Source organism: Loxodonta africana, chromosome 3 (genome assembly GCF_030014295.1).
Source record: "Loxodonta africana isolate mLoxAfr1 chromosome 3, mLoxAfr1.hap2, whole genome shotgun sequence".
In the NCBI taxonomy this organism is placed as follows: domain Eukaryota; kingdom Metazoa; phylum Chordata; class Mammalia; order Proboscidea; family Elephantidae; genus Loxodonta; species Loxodonta africana.
In genome coordinates, this window is record NC_087344.1 from 90317326 (window position 1) to 90336349 (window position 19024).

Here is a 19024-nt window from a genome sequence, read left to right on the forward strand (position 1 = left end):
CCGGAGACCGAAGCTTCCTCAGGCTGGGCGCAAGCCCTCTGCTTCCCCCCGCCTCCGCTTCAGGAGCTCCTGGTGCTGCAGCAACTCTAAATTGCCCCAGCTGGACGCCTCTTCTTACAGCCACGAGGATCACGACCAAGCCGAACGCCACCGGCAAAGCCGATGCCTCGCTAAGGACGGCAAGAAGAAGGTGGAGAAAAGAGAATTTCGCGCCAAACGACGTAGTCCCGCCCCCAGGCTGTCTCCGTGTTACGTCACCAACCAGCTCTCCCGTCCCGCCTACGTAGATTGGGCGCATGACGTACGTCTGCCGACGTGCAGCAGCCATCATTGGTTTGGGCGGGGTTTCTGTTCACGGAAGTTAGTTCCTTCCACATCAGAGTTTCCGGTTTCAAAATGGTCGCCTCGGAGAGTTAGTGATTTTTCCATCCCCATCGAGTTTTGTTTTTTTTTTTTTTTTAACCTGGATGTGACGTATTAAAGGACCCGACGGAAATAGAGCTGAAGGCTTTTTAAGATGGCGAACCGTACGGTGAAGGATGCACACAGCATCCACGGCACCAACCCTCAATATCTTGTGGAGAAGATCATTCGGACGCGAATTTATGAGTCCAAGTACTGGAAAGAGGAATGTTTTGGACTTACAGGTGAGCGGGAGCGCGCGCACCGCCTCGGCTGCTTGTGGCCCACCCCCCCTGGCTGGGCGCTGAATGGGATTGGCCCCTGGGGGCAAGACTGGCTCAGTGTTGGTGGGTAGGATTGGAGAGGAGTGTGTCATGAAAAGGAACCCTGGTGGAGCAATGGTTAAGCGACAAGTTCGAACCCATCAGCCGCTCAGCGGGAGAAAAGATCTGGCGATCTGCTCCGTAAAGATTTCAGCCTAGGAAACCCTATGAGGGGCAGTTCTACTCTGCCCTATAGGGTTGTTATGAGTCAGAATCGACTTGACGGCCACGGAGCTTTTTTTTTTTTTAACCATTAACGAGCTATCGCTTAAGAAATCAGACTGCAAGTTCTTTAGGATAAATTCTGTATTAATATATTCAGCATTATAGCTAAACAATTTATAGCTAGGCACTGTGCTGAGTACTAGAGATACAGGTATATGGATGAACAAGACAGACACAGTCAATACTATTAATGAGTTTATAACTTAGCAAGGCAGGAAGTATGAAAAACGAAAGTATGATGAGTAGTTTGAAAGAAGCAGCAGAACGCAATAGAAATGTACGACAAGGGAACCTAACCTAGCGTTGGGAAGGAAAAAAACCCACTGCCATCCAGTCAATTCTGACTCATAGCGACCCTAGGACAGAGTAGAACTGCCCCATAGGGTTTCCAAGGCTGTAAATTTTATGGAAGCAGACTGTCACATCTTTGGCCTGCCGAACGGCTGCTGGGTTTGAACCGTTAAACCTTTTGGTTAACCACTGCGCCACTAGGGCTCTGTTGGGAAGGGAAGTGGTTATGCTTTTCAGAAAAATCGGTCTTTTTGTTAGGAGCTGAGCTGCCTCACGTAGGTACTTAGCGTTTTATGTATATTATCGCATTCAATCCTCACTACAACCCAGTTGAGCTGACAGACTCAAAGAGAGATAAAATGACTGGCCTAAGATCACACCGCTATTGTTTGAGTATTGGCAACAGTGTTGGGAGGTTATTATTGCCATTCTGTGGGAGAGACTTACTCGAGGTTGTGTAGCTATTGAGTTTTTTTTTTTTTTTTAATTTTTAATCCAGCAATTTTTTCCCTAGCATGATGGTGATGAGCGTGGACTCTGAAGTTAGACCGCTTAGATTTAAATCCAGGCCCTGTAACTTTTTGGCTCTGGGCCTGGAGCAAGTCACTTAACCTTTCTTAGGCCTGAGTTTCCTTATCTAAAAGTAGAGAACAATGCTAGAACTTAGGTCATGGTTTGCTGTGAAGATTAAATGAGATAATATGAAATGCTTAGCAGAGCACTGGGCATATAGTAAGCCCTCAATTAGATGCTACTATTGTTATTTTTATGGAGCTCTGGTGGCACAGTGGTTAACAGCTATGGCTGCTAACCAAAAAGTCAGCAGTTAGAAGCCACCAGCTGCTCCTTGGAAACCCTGTGGGGCAGTTCTGCTCTGTTCTGTAGAATCGCTATGAGTCGGAATTGACTCAGCGGCACCAGGTTTAGTTTGGTTTTGGTGTTATTATTGTTATTAATATGCACTTGCTCTCCTAATACTAAACTGTTGGTGAGTGTTCTGGAGCACCAACACGTGAACTAACTTCTTTCCACTTCACACCAGGATAAGCTTAACCCTAAAGTATCTGAGATGGCACTTGATTTGTTTTTGTTTTTCTTTTTTTAGCTGAACTTGTAGTTGATAAAGCCATGGAGTTAAGGTTTGTGGGTGGCGTTTATGGCGGCAACATAAAGCCAACTCCCTTTCTGTGTTTGACCTTGAAGATGCTGCAGATTCAACCCGAGAAGGATATCATTGTAGAGTTTATCAAAAATGAAGATTTCAAGTGAGTGTGATGTTGACTGGCTAATACAAAAGCATCGTTTTGGACATCCCAGAATTGGACTTTGGTTAAGAGGAATGAACATAGTATCTCTCATTTCCACAGAGACTTCCGCTCCAGGGTTTTGCTCTTGAGTCCTTGGGTTTGTGTTTTGCCTGTTCTGATTGAATTGATATTCTCCTTTACTTTCTTAATCTTGGTAACTTCTCCCCCAAAAAAGAGGATTTCTTTACCAATTCACTGAACATACATTAAGCAGCAGTGAGCATCTAATGTGTTGGTAGGCACTGGATACTTTAGGGTGAAGAAAACAACATAGTATGGTAGATAAGAGGGAAAACCATGGTGTTAGACAGGTCTGAATTTTTATCTAGACTTTATCTCTAATTAACTGTGACCTCAAAGAAGTTACATAATTTTCTAAGCTTTATTTTCTTTGGAAACCCTGGTGGCGTAGTGGTTAAGTGCTACGGCTGCTAACCAAAGGGTCAGCAGTTCGAATCTGCCAGGCGCTCCTTGAAAACTCTATGGGGCAGTTCTACTCTGTCCTATGGGGTCGCTATGAGTCGGAATCGACTCGACAGCACTGGGTTTGGTTTGGTTTTGGTTTTATTTTCTTTATCTGTAAAATTCGGATAACAATACCTACTTGTAAGATTGATTTTAAAGAAGATAATGCATGTAAACCACTCAACACAGCATCTCTTACGGGATAAACACCCAGGAAATGTCAGCTGCTGTAATTGTTTATCATTCATCATCAAGGAGCTTACAGACTACTATATGAGACAGAAATCATAGCTTATTACATGCCATCCTCTAAGGGCTTTTACCCTCACAACATATAATAATAATTCATTTAGCCCTCACAACAGCCCTGTCAATAAATGTTATCCCTATTTTACAGATGAGGAAACTGAGGCACAGAGAGTTTAAGTAATATACCCAAGGCCAAACAGCTAGTAAGTGGCAAAGTTGCTTCAGAGTCTGTGTCTTTTGCTGTATTATTCTGCTTATTGAAGAAACAAATGGAATACAGCGTGTTAAGTATTTTTATAAGTGTATATAATATGCTATAAAAGAAGGAATGTGGGGAGAGGGGAGCATCTAAATCAGCCTGGGGTTTGGGATTCTCAGAGAAAGAAAGTGATTCATAAACTGAGTTTTGGAGGAGGAAGTGTAGAGTGATAAAGTTGGAGGCACAGAGGCGTGAAGAATACCATGTACCTCAGCTACAAGTAGTCCTGCGTGTTTTAATTAAGTCAAGTTGGCGTGTAGGATAGTAGCAAAGTCAATAGTGAGATTGAAGGATGGGCCCCAGGTTATAAGTGATTTTTTTTATACAAAGCTAATGGTTTGGCCTTTATCTGGAACTATGGCAAGTTATGAAAAGAACTGAAATAGAAGGAGTTATTATTGTGTTTTCAGATGGTTGCCTCTGGCAGCAGTGTGAACAGTAAACCAGAGACTGGCCAGACAGAAGCAGCAGAGAGGAGGCTAGTGTAGTCAGCCAGCTACAGCTGATGAGGGTCTGGATCAATGTGGCAACAGGGGACACAGAGAGGTGACACTTGAAAGATGTAAAAGTGGAAGAACAGAATTTGATGATTGATTTGATGTGGAAGGATGAGGAAGGCACCAAAGGTGATTACTACATTGCTCGCTGGGACAATCGGATGGATGGATAATGGTGGCATCCACCATAGATGGAGAGCAGAAGAGACCAGAACGTTAGATGGGTATCCTCCAGGATGTGACCTGAACTTGTTCTGCGTGACGGAACTTGGGGAAAAGAAAGCCTTCCTCTAGCCATGTTCCTTCTCTCAGTAAGGGGATAGCAACTTCTGACAAGCGAGAAACTAAGGAATCATCCTTCATTCTTTTGTATACAATCACTAATATCTGTAAATTCCATCTTCTAAATATATCTTTTCTGCTGATTATAAAATAAAGATACGCATTGTTGAAAATTTACAAAGTACAGATAGGTATTAAAAAGTAGGGAGGAAAAAATCCATAATCTTATCTCACAGAAGTAACCACTATTAATAGTTCGGCATATTTGTTTTCAGTGTTTTTAAAATATAATTCACTGCTCCCTCCCACCGTCTCATAGGTAGTTGAGATGATCATAGCTATCTTTTTAATTTGTCCTCTCCTCTCCTTCCATTTCTTAATTCAAGCTTTGTCACTGCTCACCTTGTAGCCACTTAGTGGTTTCTCTGATTCTAGTCTCATTCCTCTCAAAGCTAGGATCGTCTTTCTGAAATCTTACCTGACACCCAAAGGTAAGAAATACCAGAAGAAGAGCATGTCTAGCCTAGGAAATTCATTGTTTCAGATGTGTTCAGTTTGAACAATTTGTACAACATCCAACTAGGAATTTTTAGGAAAAGAAGACTCTGGATTTGGGAATGAATGAATACAGGTAGTAGTTAAAACTTCAAAAGAAGAATGAGATTTCTTTGTAGCAAAAATAAAAAAACTAATTTACTCTTTGAATACATACTACGTTCATATGATTTAGAATTCAAAACTATAAAAATACATTCACCGAAATGTCTGCCTTCCATCGCTGTCCTCAGGCTATCCAGTTTTCTTCTGTGGAGGAATCCAGTATTATCAGTTTCTTATGTTTCCTCCCAGAAATTTCATGCATATGTTAGCAAAGAGATAGCTATATTTTATTTTTCCATTTTTGTACACAAAATTATAGCATCTCCCCCTTGCTTTTTTATTTAATAGTAGATTTTGGAGATTCTTCCATATTGGTACTCATAGTCTTTCTCATTCTTTTTAATGCATGTATAATATTCCGTTATAGGGACAGCATAGTAAGAGCTAATACTATTATATCCCAGGCACTGTTTTAAGTACTTTATGTATGATAGATTATTTAATCCTGACAATAATTATATGAGGTAGGTAGTTCTTATCGTTCCTATGTTAAAAGATTAAAATGACAGCACTGAGGCACAAGAGCCATTAAGTAACTTCCCCAGGATCACATAGTTGGTAAGTTCCAGAGCCAGGATGTAAATCTGGACAGTCTGGCTCTAGAGTCCATGCTCTTAACCATTATGTGAAACTGTCCCTCATAGTGCTACTATTGTCCCCATTTTACAGAAGAGGACACCAGGGCAGAGGTAGGATTTGAATCCAGGCAGTTTGACTCCAAAAAAATTTTTTTTTTCACAATTACAGATGTACCATAATGAATATTTCTGTTGCTTCCAATCTTTTGCAATAATGAATAACCATGTACTTAGTCATTTTGTGTTAGATTGTTTGTAAGATGGTCAGAAAATGACTTTTGAGCAGAACCCTAAAAGTGAGGGAGCCAATCCTTCCAGACCTGGCAGATAAGTGTCTTAAGCAGTGGGAACAACAGGTGCAAAGGCCAGGAGTAGTGATGAGCTTGGCATGTTGGGGAACAGCCAGCCGGCGTGACTGGAGTGCAGGGGGCTGGAAATGAGGGAAGCAGGGCAACATCATTAGAACCTTGAGGCTGTGGTAAAGTCTGTGGATTTATTCTCAGTATAATGGGAGACCATTGGACTGTTGATATTCAGGGGATGATGCGATCTGACTTACATTTTAGAAGAATCTCTGGTTGTTGTATTGAGAAAAGACTGGGTGGGGTTGGAGAAGTGTGCAGGAGTGAAAGGGATACCAGTTAGGAGGCCGTTGTAATCCAGACAGGAGTTAATGTGGCTGGAACGAGGGTGGTAGCAGTGAAGGTGATGACAAGTGGCCAGATTATGGTATATTTTGAAGGAAGGGCTGGCAAGGCTTGCGGTAGATTGCATGTAGGATGTAAAGGGGGAAGAAAAGGACGAAAGGATGACTATGATTTTATCAGCTTGAGCATGGATAATGGTGGTGTATACTATAATGAGGAACACTAGAGCTATATACAGTAATGAGGAGCACCAGAGCAGGGAAATTAAGAGCTTGGTTTTGGAACTATTGAGTTTCAGATGCCTACTAGTTATCCAAGTGGAGATTCGAGTAGTAGTTGGATATAGAAGGAATTGTTAACTACAGATTATTAACAGCTGCAAAGTAGCTAACTTTTATTAGACACTTACTATGTGTTATATGCTGTGTTTGACACTTTACATACATGTCTCATTTAATATTCACACCAAGCCTATAAATGAGGTACCATCCTCTCTGTTTTACAAGAATTGAGAGAGCAAGAAACTTGTCAAGTGTCACAAAGTTAGTAATAGAATCGGAATATGAACCCAGATGACCAACTTTTTTCCAGAGCCAGCATTCTGCTGCCTAGCAACAATTTATATATCCAGGTCCATGTGTACTAGTACTGATATTGTTATTTAATCTTACACCTTCTTTTGTTACACTCAGGATCTCATATGATTCCTACAATAATCCTGTGAGGTAAATATGTTTTATACCAGTTTATACAGATGATATAATGAACTCTGAAAATTTAGCAAGTTCCCACAGTTGTTGGTAGGGTGGGAGCCTAAATCTCAGTCTTCATATTTTAGCTGTCTTGCTGCCACCCTTTCCAAAGGGAAAAAATAACTTGTTGATCCACTACTGTCGTAAGAAAAGCCAGTGGTAAAACTCAGGAATTTCTCAGGATGGTCTGTTGTCTCACTGTCATGAATATTTTAGGTATGTCCGCATGTTGGGGGCACTTTACATGAGGCTGACAGGCACTGCAATTGATTGCTACAAGTACTTGGAGCCTCTGTACAATGACTATCGGAAAATCAAGAGCCAAAACCGAAATGGGGGTAAGTTTGGTGTCAAGTCTCTAGACCTTCATCCCTGAGCCAGTTTTTATTTCACTAATATCTCTGTCCTCACATGGTCACTTACACTGTGAGTGCTCCTCTCCATTCACATTGCTCTCTCTCCAGGCCCTCCATCTCTCTCATGGGGAGTACTCCAGGTGACTACTAACGTTCTGTTGGCCTTACCCAGTCTTCCCCATCTGCCTGTCTTTCTCACTGCATCGTGGTATTCCCTGACTTGCATCATGAGCAACTTCTATGCTAATCTCACTCTTCATTGAACTTGCCTTGTTCCTTTCATGCCTTTGTTAGTGCTCTGCAAATTACTACTCATACCACTGGATCTAGCTCCAGAATTACCTTCTCCATAAAAGCATTCCCCAGCCCTCCCAGACAAATTCAGCTTTCCATATTTCATTTTGCAGTATACAGACTAAGTACACTCATATGGGAGTTGCACTGAAAAGTAACAAGTATATTCAAGAGGGGCAGCTCTGTACTTTTTACAGAGATACCTTCTCTGGTAAAGCAGGATTCAGGGAGGTGCAATCAAAACCTTTTCTCTCCTCATCACTTAGTGTCCTAACAAAGGATTTGCCTTTCCCTTCTGTGTATCGTTGAATGGTAGGCAGCTAAGAATTTGTAATTATACTTTTATTAACTTACCGATTCATTCATTGAATGTAAATTAAGTGCTAGTGAATTGCCAGGCACTGTGCTATATACTGAAGATACCATGGTCAACAAGATGATCATGGCCCTCAAGGAGCTACTTATTAATTTGTAATTATATTATGTTAAGCTATCACAGGGTTTCTCAACCTCTTGACATTTTGGGCCAGATAATTCTTGGTTACAGAGAGCTGTCCTGTGCATTGTAGGATGTTAAGCAGCATCCTTGGCCTCTACCCACCAGATGTCAGTAGCACCCCCCCAATTGGGGGGGCAAAATTGCCCCTGCTTGAGAACCACCAAACTAAGGTAATATTTGCTGCGGAAACTCTGCAGAGCTGTTACTCCACGTGCCATATAAGATCCACAGTGAGTTCACATGGGAAATTGCACTTGAGTTATATGATGTATTTAAGAATATGACTTCTACGTAATTCAGGATTGTTTGTGGTTACCTTTGTGTTTGTCTCTCCTGCTGCTGAGGACAGCTCATCCGTCCCTTTCTCCCTAGCTCTTAAAAGAGGCCTAGCGCAAAGATGGCCTCAGTGAAGGTGGGTTGAATGAATGAAGATAGGTGAGGATGACAAGGCAAGAAGGGCTTTAGTTTGAACCCAGGTTTGACAGTAGTGTCTTCTATGTAATTCCCAAAAACCCATTGCCATCAAGTCGATTCCTACTCATAGCGACCCTACAGGATTGTAGAACTGCCCCATAGAGTTTCCAAGGAGCACCTGGTGGATTCGAACTGCTGACCTTTTGGTTAGCAACTGTAGCCCTTAACCACTGTGCCACTAGGGATTCTGTGTAATTAGCACGCTGCAGTAGCTTTACTAGTGAATGTGCAGGGGAAGGGAAAGCAGCAGAGAATTCAATACTTTCTATACCGAGCACTCTGTTAGATATTTTGCATGAAGAGTCTTACATATCTTTACCTCTTGGCCATCTAAATCTGTTATTTCAAAGTTGTTTGAGCTAATGATTTTTCTTTCAGAGTTTGAACTGATGCATGTGGATGAATTTATTGATGAGCTACTGCATAGTGAGAGAGTCTGTGACATTATTCTGCCCCGACTACAGGTAAGAGATAAAGATCTCTTATCAGAGTTACCCTTACCTCCAAAAGTCTCTTATCAGAGTTACCCTTATCTCCAACACAGCCAGGTAAAACAGTGAGGCCATGGATCTCGTGGGTACTCTTAATAAGTAGTCTTCATGACTATGAGAAGATGTAGGATTGGAGAGGAAAGCACATGGAGTATATGAAGGCTAGGGCTTTAAAAGTGAATAATTAACACAGGAAAGCCTTCTTCTGTAAGATGTTAGATCAAGGAAATGTAGCTTAGAGTCATGGTTTTTAAACTTTGTGAGCAGTTTTCCAATTGATCTTCATATAAAAATCCAGGATATAAAAAAAAAAAGGAGAGTTGATCCTAGTGGGAGGCTGCGAGTAGGAGACTGAGCCCTTACCTCCTTAAACCTTACTTTAATCATCCTACCTCCCTTCCCCAGTGATAAATGATGGTCTGTGAAGCACCTTCTAGTAATGGGTTTTACAGAGTCTGATTTGAAAATTACTGTTGGAAAATACAAAGGGAAAACAGATGTGGTAGATAGCCTTAAGAGAAAGGGGATGGGCTATAATGCAGAGATGACTGAATGGAGAAATAAATTTCCGTATTGTGGCACAGCTGACTAGTTGTAGGACCAGGTTTCATTTTGCCCCTATAAAATGCTTGATGAGGTAGAGGGTCAGCAGAAAAGAGGAAGACCCTTGATGAGATGGATTGACACAGTGGCTACAACAATGGGTTCAAACATAGCAACCATTGTGAGAATGGAGCAGGAACGGGCAGTGTTTTGTTCTGTTGTACATGAGGTCTCTGAGTTGGAACCAACTCGACAGCGCCTAGTAAGAATAAAATAAAATGGTGAAATTAGACTACCTCAGTGGTCTTTAAACTGCCCTGTGGGACTGTTACGACTACTGAGAGAAAAAAGAGGAGACAGCCCCACAGATTCCAACCAGGTTATATATCGGGCCTCAGCTAGTGAGATTTCATTTGAACAAAGCCTTTTGTTTGTTTTTTAATGGTCTTATTGAGGTATAATTGACAGACAATAAACTACCCATATTTAAAGTGTTGAGTTTGATAAGTTTTGACATGTGTACACTCGTGAAACCATCACCACAGTGAACATAGGCAGCCCCTTCAGAAGTTTCCTTCTTTCCTCTTAATGTAATCCTTCTGTCCCAGCCCTCCTCCTCGCCCCCAAGAACCACTGATGTGCTGTCACAACAGATTAGTTCGCACTGGAATTATAGAGTAGGTACTCTTTTTTTTGCCTGTCTTTTTTCACTCAGCATAATTATTCATCCATTTTGTTGCATCTATCAATAGTTTATTTTTATTGCTGGATAATATTACATTGTATGAATATACCACAGTTTATCTGTTCATCTGTTTATGCAAAATTGTGGGATACAAGGTCAGTATATAAAAATCCCTTGTATTTCTACAAACTAGCAATGAACGGTCAGAACTTGAAATTTTATTTAAAAATACTATTTGCAATAGCATCAAAAATATAAAATAATAAAGGATAGTTTTGCCAAAAGATGCACAAGACCTATACACTTAAAACTAGAAAACATGGCATTACTGAGAAAAATTAAAGAAGTCCTAAATAAGTGGAGAGATATACCATGTTCATGAGTCAGATGACTTAACATTGCTAAAATATCAATTCTCCCCAAGTTTATCTATAGATTCAGTGCAAATCTCAATCAAAATCCCAGTAGGCTTTTGATGTGCTTGACAAGATGATTCTAAAATTTATATGAAAGTACAAAGTACCTAGGATATCCAAAATAACTTTGAAAAGGAACAAAGCAGGATAAACACTACATGATTTCAAGACTTGTTATATAAAGCTACAGTCACCAAGATGGTGTTGTATTGGCATAAAAACCAAACCCACCAAATCCAGTGACCCAGTGCTGAGTCAATTCTGACTCATAGCGACCCTATAGGACAGAGTAGAACTGCCCCATAGAGTTTCCAAGGTGCACCTGGCAGATTCAAACTGCCGACCCTTTGGTTAGCAGCTATAGCACTTAACCACTGCGCCACCAGGGTTTCCGTATTGGCATAAGGATAGACAAATATATGAATGGAACAAAATAAAGGAAGCAGAAATAAACCCACATTTATATGGTCAGTTGATTTTCTACAGAGATGTCAGGGCAATTCCATTGAGAAAGCATAATCTTTTCTATAAAATTGGATAGCCGTATACACACTAATAAATTTCTACCCTTAGCTCACACCTTATATAAAAATCAACTTGGAGAGGATAATAGACTTAAATATAAAAGCTAAGACCATAAAACTTCTAAAATAAAAACTAAGGGGAAAATCTTAGTGACCTTGGGTTTGGCAAAAACTTCATAATGGGACACAAAAAGCATAATTTTTCTTTTAATAAATTGGCTGTTATAAAAACTTATTTTTCGAAAGACATTCTTACAAAAACAAACAGGCAAGCCACAGAGAGGAAGACTATAGTTGCATAACATCTGACAATGGCCTTGAATCTAGAAGGGCCTTACAGCTTAATAATAAGACCAAGCCAATGGAACAAATGAGCAAAAGATTCTAACATGCTTTACCAGAGAAGATGTATAGCTGGTCATTAAGCACATTAAAAAACCACTCAACATTATTAATCATTAGGAAAATCCAAATTAAAATTATGATGGTATACTACATACCTATTAGAACGTCTAAAAGGAAAAAGACTGAGCATACCAAATGTTGGTGAGGTTGTGGAGGAACTGAACTCTCATACACTGCTGGTGGCAATTTAAAATAACAACGTTGGAAAAGTATTGGTGGTTTCCTAAAAAGTTAACCATACAACCTAGCCATTTCACTCCTAGGTATTTACTCAAGAGGAGTGAAGGCACATCTCCACAAGAAGACTTACACATGAATGTCCCTAACTGCTGTATTTGTAGTGGTCAGAAATTGGAAAGAATGAAATGTCCATAACAAGTGAATGGATAAACAACTTGGGGTGTATCCATACAATGGAAAATGGCTTGTTAGTAAAAGTGAAGGAACAATTGATACATGCAATCAGCATGGATGAAAAATAATTATGCTGAGTGAAAGAAGACAAAAAAAGTACATACTGTATAATTCCATTCATATAAAATTTTAGAAAATGTAGACACATTGGTGTTTGCCTGGGGACAGGGTATAGTTGTCTATAATACATGTCAACACTCATCAATTGGAATGTTTTTTAAATGTACTATTTATCTTATATTAATTATACCTCAAACTGTAAAAAAAATTCTGCCAAAAAATCACTGGAATAGATGCCTACTAAGGACCTTTGGTTTTTCCAGCACTATTGTTCTCTAATTGGTACGTCTATGTGTGTTAAAATTGCCAGCATTAACTAAAAGGTCTTAGAGGCAGTATTGTAAATGGGGAATGGAAGCAGATTCTTATGCGTTGTAAGCAATCACAGGAACTTCAGCTGGGAGCATGTACTGCTTCACGTTTCCTTGTTGATGCTACTGCAGTTCAGTAATTCTGAAGCCATTTGCTATATCCCACCTGCTAGGTGCTTCCTTTCTTGCTAGTTATAAAACAAAAAGGGACCATTTAAAGATCAAAGGGATCAGAAAAACTTAAATTTCAAAGTAGAGAATTGAATGGATTACAGATACCCGATGAGTGGGTGCAATGAATTTGCATGAGGCAGCAAAACAGTTGGATAAAAGTAATTGATAGATAACTGCCTATGCTAAAATGCAACGAATCGACTCTTCTGTTACACTGGCTCAGTTACAATCCTATAAAATAAAAATCTTGAAAATGAGTGTGGTGTAATTCTTGTTTCATGGTGGCTACCATAGTGTACTCCCACATGTCTGTCAGTTTCTCATACTCTGGGGGCTTGCGTGTTGCTGTGATGCTGGAAGCTATGCCCCGGTATTCAGATACCAGCAGGGTCACCCATGGAGGACAGGTTTCAGCTGAGCTTCCAAACTAAGAGTAGGAAGAAGGGCCTGGCAGTCTACTTCTGAAAAGAATTAGCCAGTGAAAACCTTATGTATAGCAGCAGAACATTGTCTGATACAGTGCTGGAAAATGAGCCCCCCAGGTTGGAAGGCACTCAAAAGACCACTGGGGAAGAGCTGCCTCCTTAAAGTAGAGTCGACCTTAATGATGTGGATGGAGTCAAGCTTTTGGGACCTTCATCTGCTGATGTGGAACGACTCAAAATGACAAGAAACAGCTGCAAACACCCATTAATAATTGGAACCTGGAATGTGCGAAGTATGAATCTAGGAAAATTGGAAATTTTCAAAAATGAAATGGAACGCATAAACATTGATATCCTAGGCGTTAGTGAACTGAAATGGACTGGTATTGGCCATTTTGAATTGGACAGTCATATAGTCTGCTATGCTGGGAATGACAACTTGAAGAGGAATGGTGTCGCATTCATCATCAAAAAGAACATTTCAAGATCTATCCTGAAGTACAACGCTGTCAGTGATAGGATAATATCCATATGCCTACAAGAAAGACCAGTTAATACAACTATTATTCAAATTACGCACCAACCATTACAGCCAAAGATGAAGAAATAGAAGATTTTTATCAGCTGCTGCAGTATGAAATTGATCGAACATGCAATCAGGATGCATTGATAATTACTGGTGATTAGAATGTGAAAGTCGGAAACAAAGACAAAGGATCGGTAGTTGGAAAATATGGCCTTGGTGATAGAAACAATGCCAGAGATTGAATGATAGAATTTGGCAAGACCAGTGACTTCTTCATTGCAGATACCTTCTTTCACCAACGTAAACACCGGCTGTACACATGGACCTCGCCAGATGGAACACACAGCGATCAAATCAACTACATCTGTGGAAAGAGATGATGGAAAAGGTCAAAATCATCAGTCAAAACAAGGCCAGGGGCCGACTGTGGAACAGACCATCAATTGCTCATATGCAAGTTCAAGCTGAAACCGAAGAAAATCAGAGCAAGTCCATGAGAGCCAAAAAATATGACTTTGAGTATATCCCACCTGAATTTAGAGACCATCTCAAGAATAGATTTGACACATTGGACACTAGTGACCAAAGACCAGATGAGTTGTGGAATGACATCAAGGACATCATGCATGAAGAATGAGAGGTCACTGAAAAGACAGGAAAGAGAGAAAAGACCAAGATGGATGTCAGAGGAGACTCTGAAACTTGCTCACAAACATAGAGCTGCTAAAGCAAAAGGAAGAAATGATGAAAGAAAAGAACTGAAGATTTCAAAGGACGACTCCAGAAGACAAAGTAATTATAATGACATGTGCAAAGAGCTGGAGATAGAAAACCAAAAGGGAAGAACACTCAGCGTTTCTCAAGCTGAAGGAATTGAAGAAAAAATTCAAGCTTCAAGTTGCAATAGTGAAGGATTCTATGGGGAAAATATTAAATGACGCGGGAAGCATCAAAAGAAGATGGAAGGAATACACAGAGTCATTATACCAAAAAGAATTAGTCGGTGTTCCACCATTTCAAGAGGTGGCATACAATCAGGAACTGGTGGTACTGAAGGAAGAGGTCCAAGCTGCACTGAAGGCATTGGTGAAAAACAAGGCTCCAGGAATTGACAGAATGTCAATTTAGATGTTTCAACAAACAGATGCAGCGCTGGAGGTGCTTGCTCGTCTGTGCTGAGAGATATGGAAGACAGCTTTCTGGCCAACTGACTGGAAGAGATCCATATTTATGCCTATTCCCAAGAAAGGTGATCCAACCAAATGTGGAAATTATAGAACAATATCATTAATATCACACGCAAGCAAAATTTTGCTGAAGATCATTCAAAAAGCGCTGCAGCAGTATATCAACAGGGAACTGCCAGAAATTCAGGCCGGTTTCAGAAGAAGACGTGGAACCAGGGATATCATTGCTGATGTCAGATGGATCCTGGCTGAAAGCAGAGAATACCAGAAGGATGTTTACCTGTTTTATTGACTATGCAAAGGCATTCGACTGTGTGGATCATAACAAATTATGGATAACATTGCAACGAACGGGAATTCCAGAACACTTAAGCGTGCTCATGAGGAACCTTTACATAGGTCAAGAGGCAGTTGTTCGGAAAGAACAAGGGGATACTGAGTGGTTTAAAGTTAGGAAAGGTGTGCATCAGGGTTGTATCCTTTCACCATACATATTCAATCTGTATGGTGAGCACATAAACCAAGAAGCTGGACTATATGAAGAAGAACGGGGCATCAGGATTGGAGGAAGACTCATTAACAATCTGCATTATGCAGATGACACAACCTTCCTTGCTAAAGTGAAGAGGACTTGAAGCACTTAACTGATGAAGATCAAAGACCACAGCCTTCAGTATGGATTGCACCTCAACATAAAGAAAACAAAAATCCTCACAACCGGACCAATGAGCAACATATGATAAACGGAGAAAAGATTGAAGTTGTCAAGGATTTCATTTTACTTGGATCCACAATCAACAGCCATGGAAGCAGTAGTCAAGAAATCAGACGACACATTGCTTTAGGCAGATCTGTTGCAAAGGACCTCTTTAAAGTGTTGAAAAGCAAAGATGTCACCTTGAAGACTAAGGTGCGCTTGACCGCATGGTATTTTTAGTCACATCATATGTGTGTGAAAGGTGGACAACGAATAAGGAAGACCGAAGAAGAATTGATGCTTTTGAATTGTGGTGTTGGTAAAGAATATTGAATATGCCATGGACTGCCAAAAGAACAAACAAATCTGTCTTAGAACAAGTACACAGAATGCTCCTTAGAAGCAAGGATGGCAAGATTGCGTCTTACACACTTTGGACATGTTGTCAGGATGGATGAGTCCCTGGAGAAGGACATCATACTTGGCAAAGTAGGGTCAGTGGAAAAGAGGAAGACCCTCAACAAGGTGGATTGACACAGTAGCTGCAACAGTGAGCTCAAGCGTAACGATTGTAAGGATGGCACAGGGCCGGGCAGTGTTTTGTTCTGTTGTGCATCGGGTCACTGTAAGTCGGAACTGACTCGATGGCACCTAACAACAGCAACACCATAGTGTATATAATGAAGAGGAGTTCTTACACTAGCTCATTGTGGGTTACATTAGCTATTTTATTATTATCTTTAGCTAATTTTTTATAACCTTTAGAAATACCGTAAGAAATGGAAAACTTCCATGTGCATTCAGACTGTAGCTGAATTCTAAAGCCCAGTCAACTCTAAGCAAGCCTGTTAATGCAAGTGGGGTGGTCCGTGTGGATTCTAGAAGGAAAGAGCACAAAAAAATTTTTTTTTGCTACTCTTTATTAAGCCCTTGACTACTAACCTAGGGGTTGGTGGTTCGAACCCACTCAGTGCCTCCAGGGAAGAAAGGCCTGCTAATCTGTTTCTATAAAGATTGCAGCCAAGAAAACCCTATGGAGCAGTTCTATGCTGTAACAGATGGTATTGCCATAATTTGTAATTGACTGGACAGCAACGGGTTTGGTTTTTTTTGTTTGTTTTTTGCCAAAGTGAGAGAAATTGAAATCTGACTGTGACTAATGTTTTTAGATCACTGAGAGGTGTGCTGTGGTGTCCACCTCTATGTGTTCTGGGTGAAGTGACCCATAAGACTACCTTTTGTTTTGATTCTGTTCTTACTAAGCAACTTTCAGGTCAGCAGTTTAGCTTCTGATGTACTCTGGAATAATTTCATTCATTAAACACATTGACATCAGTCTCTTCTGAGTCCAGTGGGCATGAGGGACTCTGATGCCCTGTTTGATTCAGTTCCAAATCCCAAACTGGTGATCCTGGAGAGCCCTTTTCCTTTGCCAGCTGACTTCACTAAGGGGCCTCTCTGTCTCATTTTTCCCATCCATCATAGGATTTTGATGAGGGGTGAGAGAGAGCTTAGTAGTATACAAATGATATAGGGCTTTCCATCTACGTCATCCAGCATTATGTCTTTGGCAAAGGAAAATGGTAAGGGATCTTCTGACCCAGCCAGTCCGCTTTTCCAGTTTTGAACTCACTTTTGCTTCTCAGGTCTTCAGTTAATAAGTACTGCTAAGCCACATCCAAGAAGAAAATGGAAACAGGAGATGAGTTGAATTGTTTACTTCCTGTGCCAGTCTGAAATACATGAATTCTGACAGCTTCTGGATCCTAAGTCTAGTGGAGGGTTGGCACTGCTCTGTAGTAGGACCCAAGGATTCTTGAACCTCCAAACTGGGCTGAACCCCAGTGGATCTCTTAGAGTAGATTCTGGCCTGGGCCTCTTATGGAGGAGCTACCAGCCAAAACAGTCTCAGCCATGAACTTATTGGCCCTTCAATTTCCTGTGTGTATAAAGCTCAGAATTTTGGTTCTAGGCTGCACCTGTACTGATTGATATTCCCATGGCCTTAAAGTATAAGATCACAGGGAATAGAGCCAGTAGAAAATGAAGATTTGCCCTTTAGCTTTGTATTATCTGTTCACAGGGAAGTTTAATTGAAAGAGTGTATAGATGCCAGGTATGTTAAAATCCTTAGGATTTGCCCCAGCTATTGCACTACAGTTTTCCATCAGTCCCAGAAGACTAATGTTGGGGCTTTAGGACTTAAGAGGAAATGGCAAAAACCCCTAACTCTAACTGCATTCTCTGTAGAAACGCTATGTGCTAGAGGAAGCTGAGCAATTGGAGCCTCGAGTTAGTGCCCTAGAAGAAGACATGGATGACGTGGAGTCCAGTGAAGAGGAGGAAGAGGAAGATGAGAAGGTCAGGCCTCGGGGAGCTTAAGGGTTGACAGGGGAGTATTGTAGGGGCTGGGAATGGTACTTTTTTGTTTGGGTTTTCAGACTTTAATTTTTAACTTTCTTTAATCAAAATAACAATATTTAGTCATTAAGACTATGAGTTTGAGAGTCAAATAGATCTGGATTCATAGCTCTACCATTTTATGGCGGTATAATCTTTTGCAAATTACTTAATCTCAGTTTTCTCTGCCGTAAAGTAGTAATAATGATACCTTTTCTCTTAGGACGTTGTACTAAATGAGATGATATACACACAGCCCTTAGCAGAGTATTGGCACGTTATAATTGTTTACTATATAGTAGCTATTAAAATAAATACTTGAGGGGAAAAAACACTTTTCATAACTGCATACTCTAAAGAATAATAAGCCTTTAGAAAAATAAAATGCCTGCTGCATGGTCATGTCCTTTCAATATTTGTTCCAATGCTGAAAAACTGAAAACAATCCAGATGCCCAGCTGTTAAAGAACAGGTAAATCATTCTAGCAACTCAACAAACTATTAGGCAGCCATTAAAACTGTTAGGAAAAGTAATATGATAATGTGGAAAAGGCTGAAGTTAAAAAAGCAGGAACTAAAACATTTGTGATTAAAATTATAGTAAAAAATATATGCATAAAAACCTAGAAGGAAATACAAGAAATGTTAGCCTTGAATATATTTGGATAATTAGGACTATAAATAATCTTCCTTTTTACTTCTCTGTTTTTGTTTAATGCCGCGTATCACTTTTCTATGGAAAAATACTAGTATTCTATCTTTAGATACATTTAGTTTTTTCTTTCAATGTATTATCTTTTTAAATATATCACTTGATACAGTCAAAAGACTGTAAGTTAAAATGTGAGGTATTAAGTATAATGTAATGAAAACCTCTGGATCTACCAGCAACTCAAGAATTAGAGTATTAACAGTAATTTGCATCTACCTATGTGTTCCTTCCCTATCTCTTGCTCCTGCCTCTGTCTCAGAGGTCATTTTTCTGAGGTAATTTAGTCACATATGCAGAGCTGGCACCTGAGGCCCTGTAGATAGTGCACCGCATCAGGCCGTACCATTCACATCCTAATCTCTGTGGATGCGCCCTCTGGAGTTATGCAGTTTAGGGTCTCTGCACATGTATCTCTGTCAAAATGTTAAGTTTTGTTTTTGAGCTTTATAAAAGTGGCATCACACCATAGCGTAGTCTTCTAGGACTAGGATTTG

At 40.3% G+C, this 19024-nt stretch overlaps 2 protein-coding genes across 5 annotated transcripts in view; one reads left to right on the forward strand and one right to left on the reverse strand.

Annotated features, from left to right (window-relative positions):
* The window catches only part of ORC1 (origin recognition complex subunit 1), a 49001-nt gene extending 48556 nt beyond the window's left edge, over nucleotides 1-445 (reverse strand). For 2 of the 3 annotated variants that reach the window (XM_064281976.1, XM_064281975.1), the window contains exon 1: nucleotides 1-445. In XM_064281976.1, the coding sequence (XP_064138046.1) occupies nucleotides 1-331 (331 nt within the window). In that variant the 5' untranslated portion in view covers nucleotides 332-445. The other variant, XM_064281977.1, reaches the window with a different exon arrangement.
* The window catches only part of PRPF38A (pre-mRNA processing factor 38A), a 25823-nt gene continuing 7244 nt past the window's right edge, over nucleotides 446-19024 (forward strand). The window contains exons 1-5 of one of the 2 annotated variants that reach the window (XM_010591280.3): nucleotides 446-647; nucleotides 2347-2506; nucleotides 7154-7275; nucleotides 8939-9024; nucleotides 17669-17779. In XM_010591280.3, coding sequence (XP_010589582.1) covers nucleotides 518-647; nucleotides 2347-2506; nucleotides 7154-7275; nucleotides 8939-9024; nucleotides 17669-17779 — 609 coding nt within the window. In that variant the 5' untranslated portion in view covers nucleotides 446-517. The remainder of the gene's footprint in view (nucleotides 648-2346; nucleotides 2507-7153; nucleotides 7276-8938; nucleotides 9025-17668; nucleotides 17780-19024) is intronic. The other variant, XM_003411079.4, reaches the window with a different exon arrangement.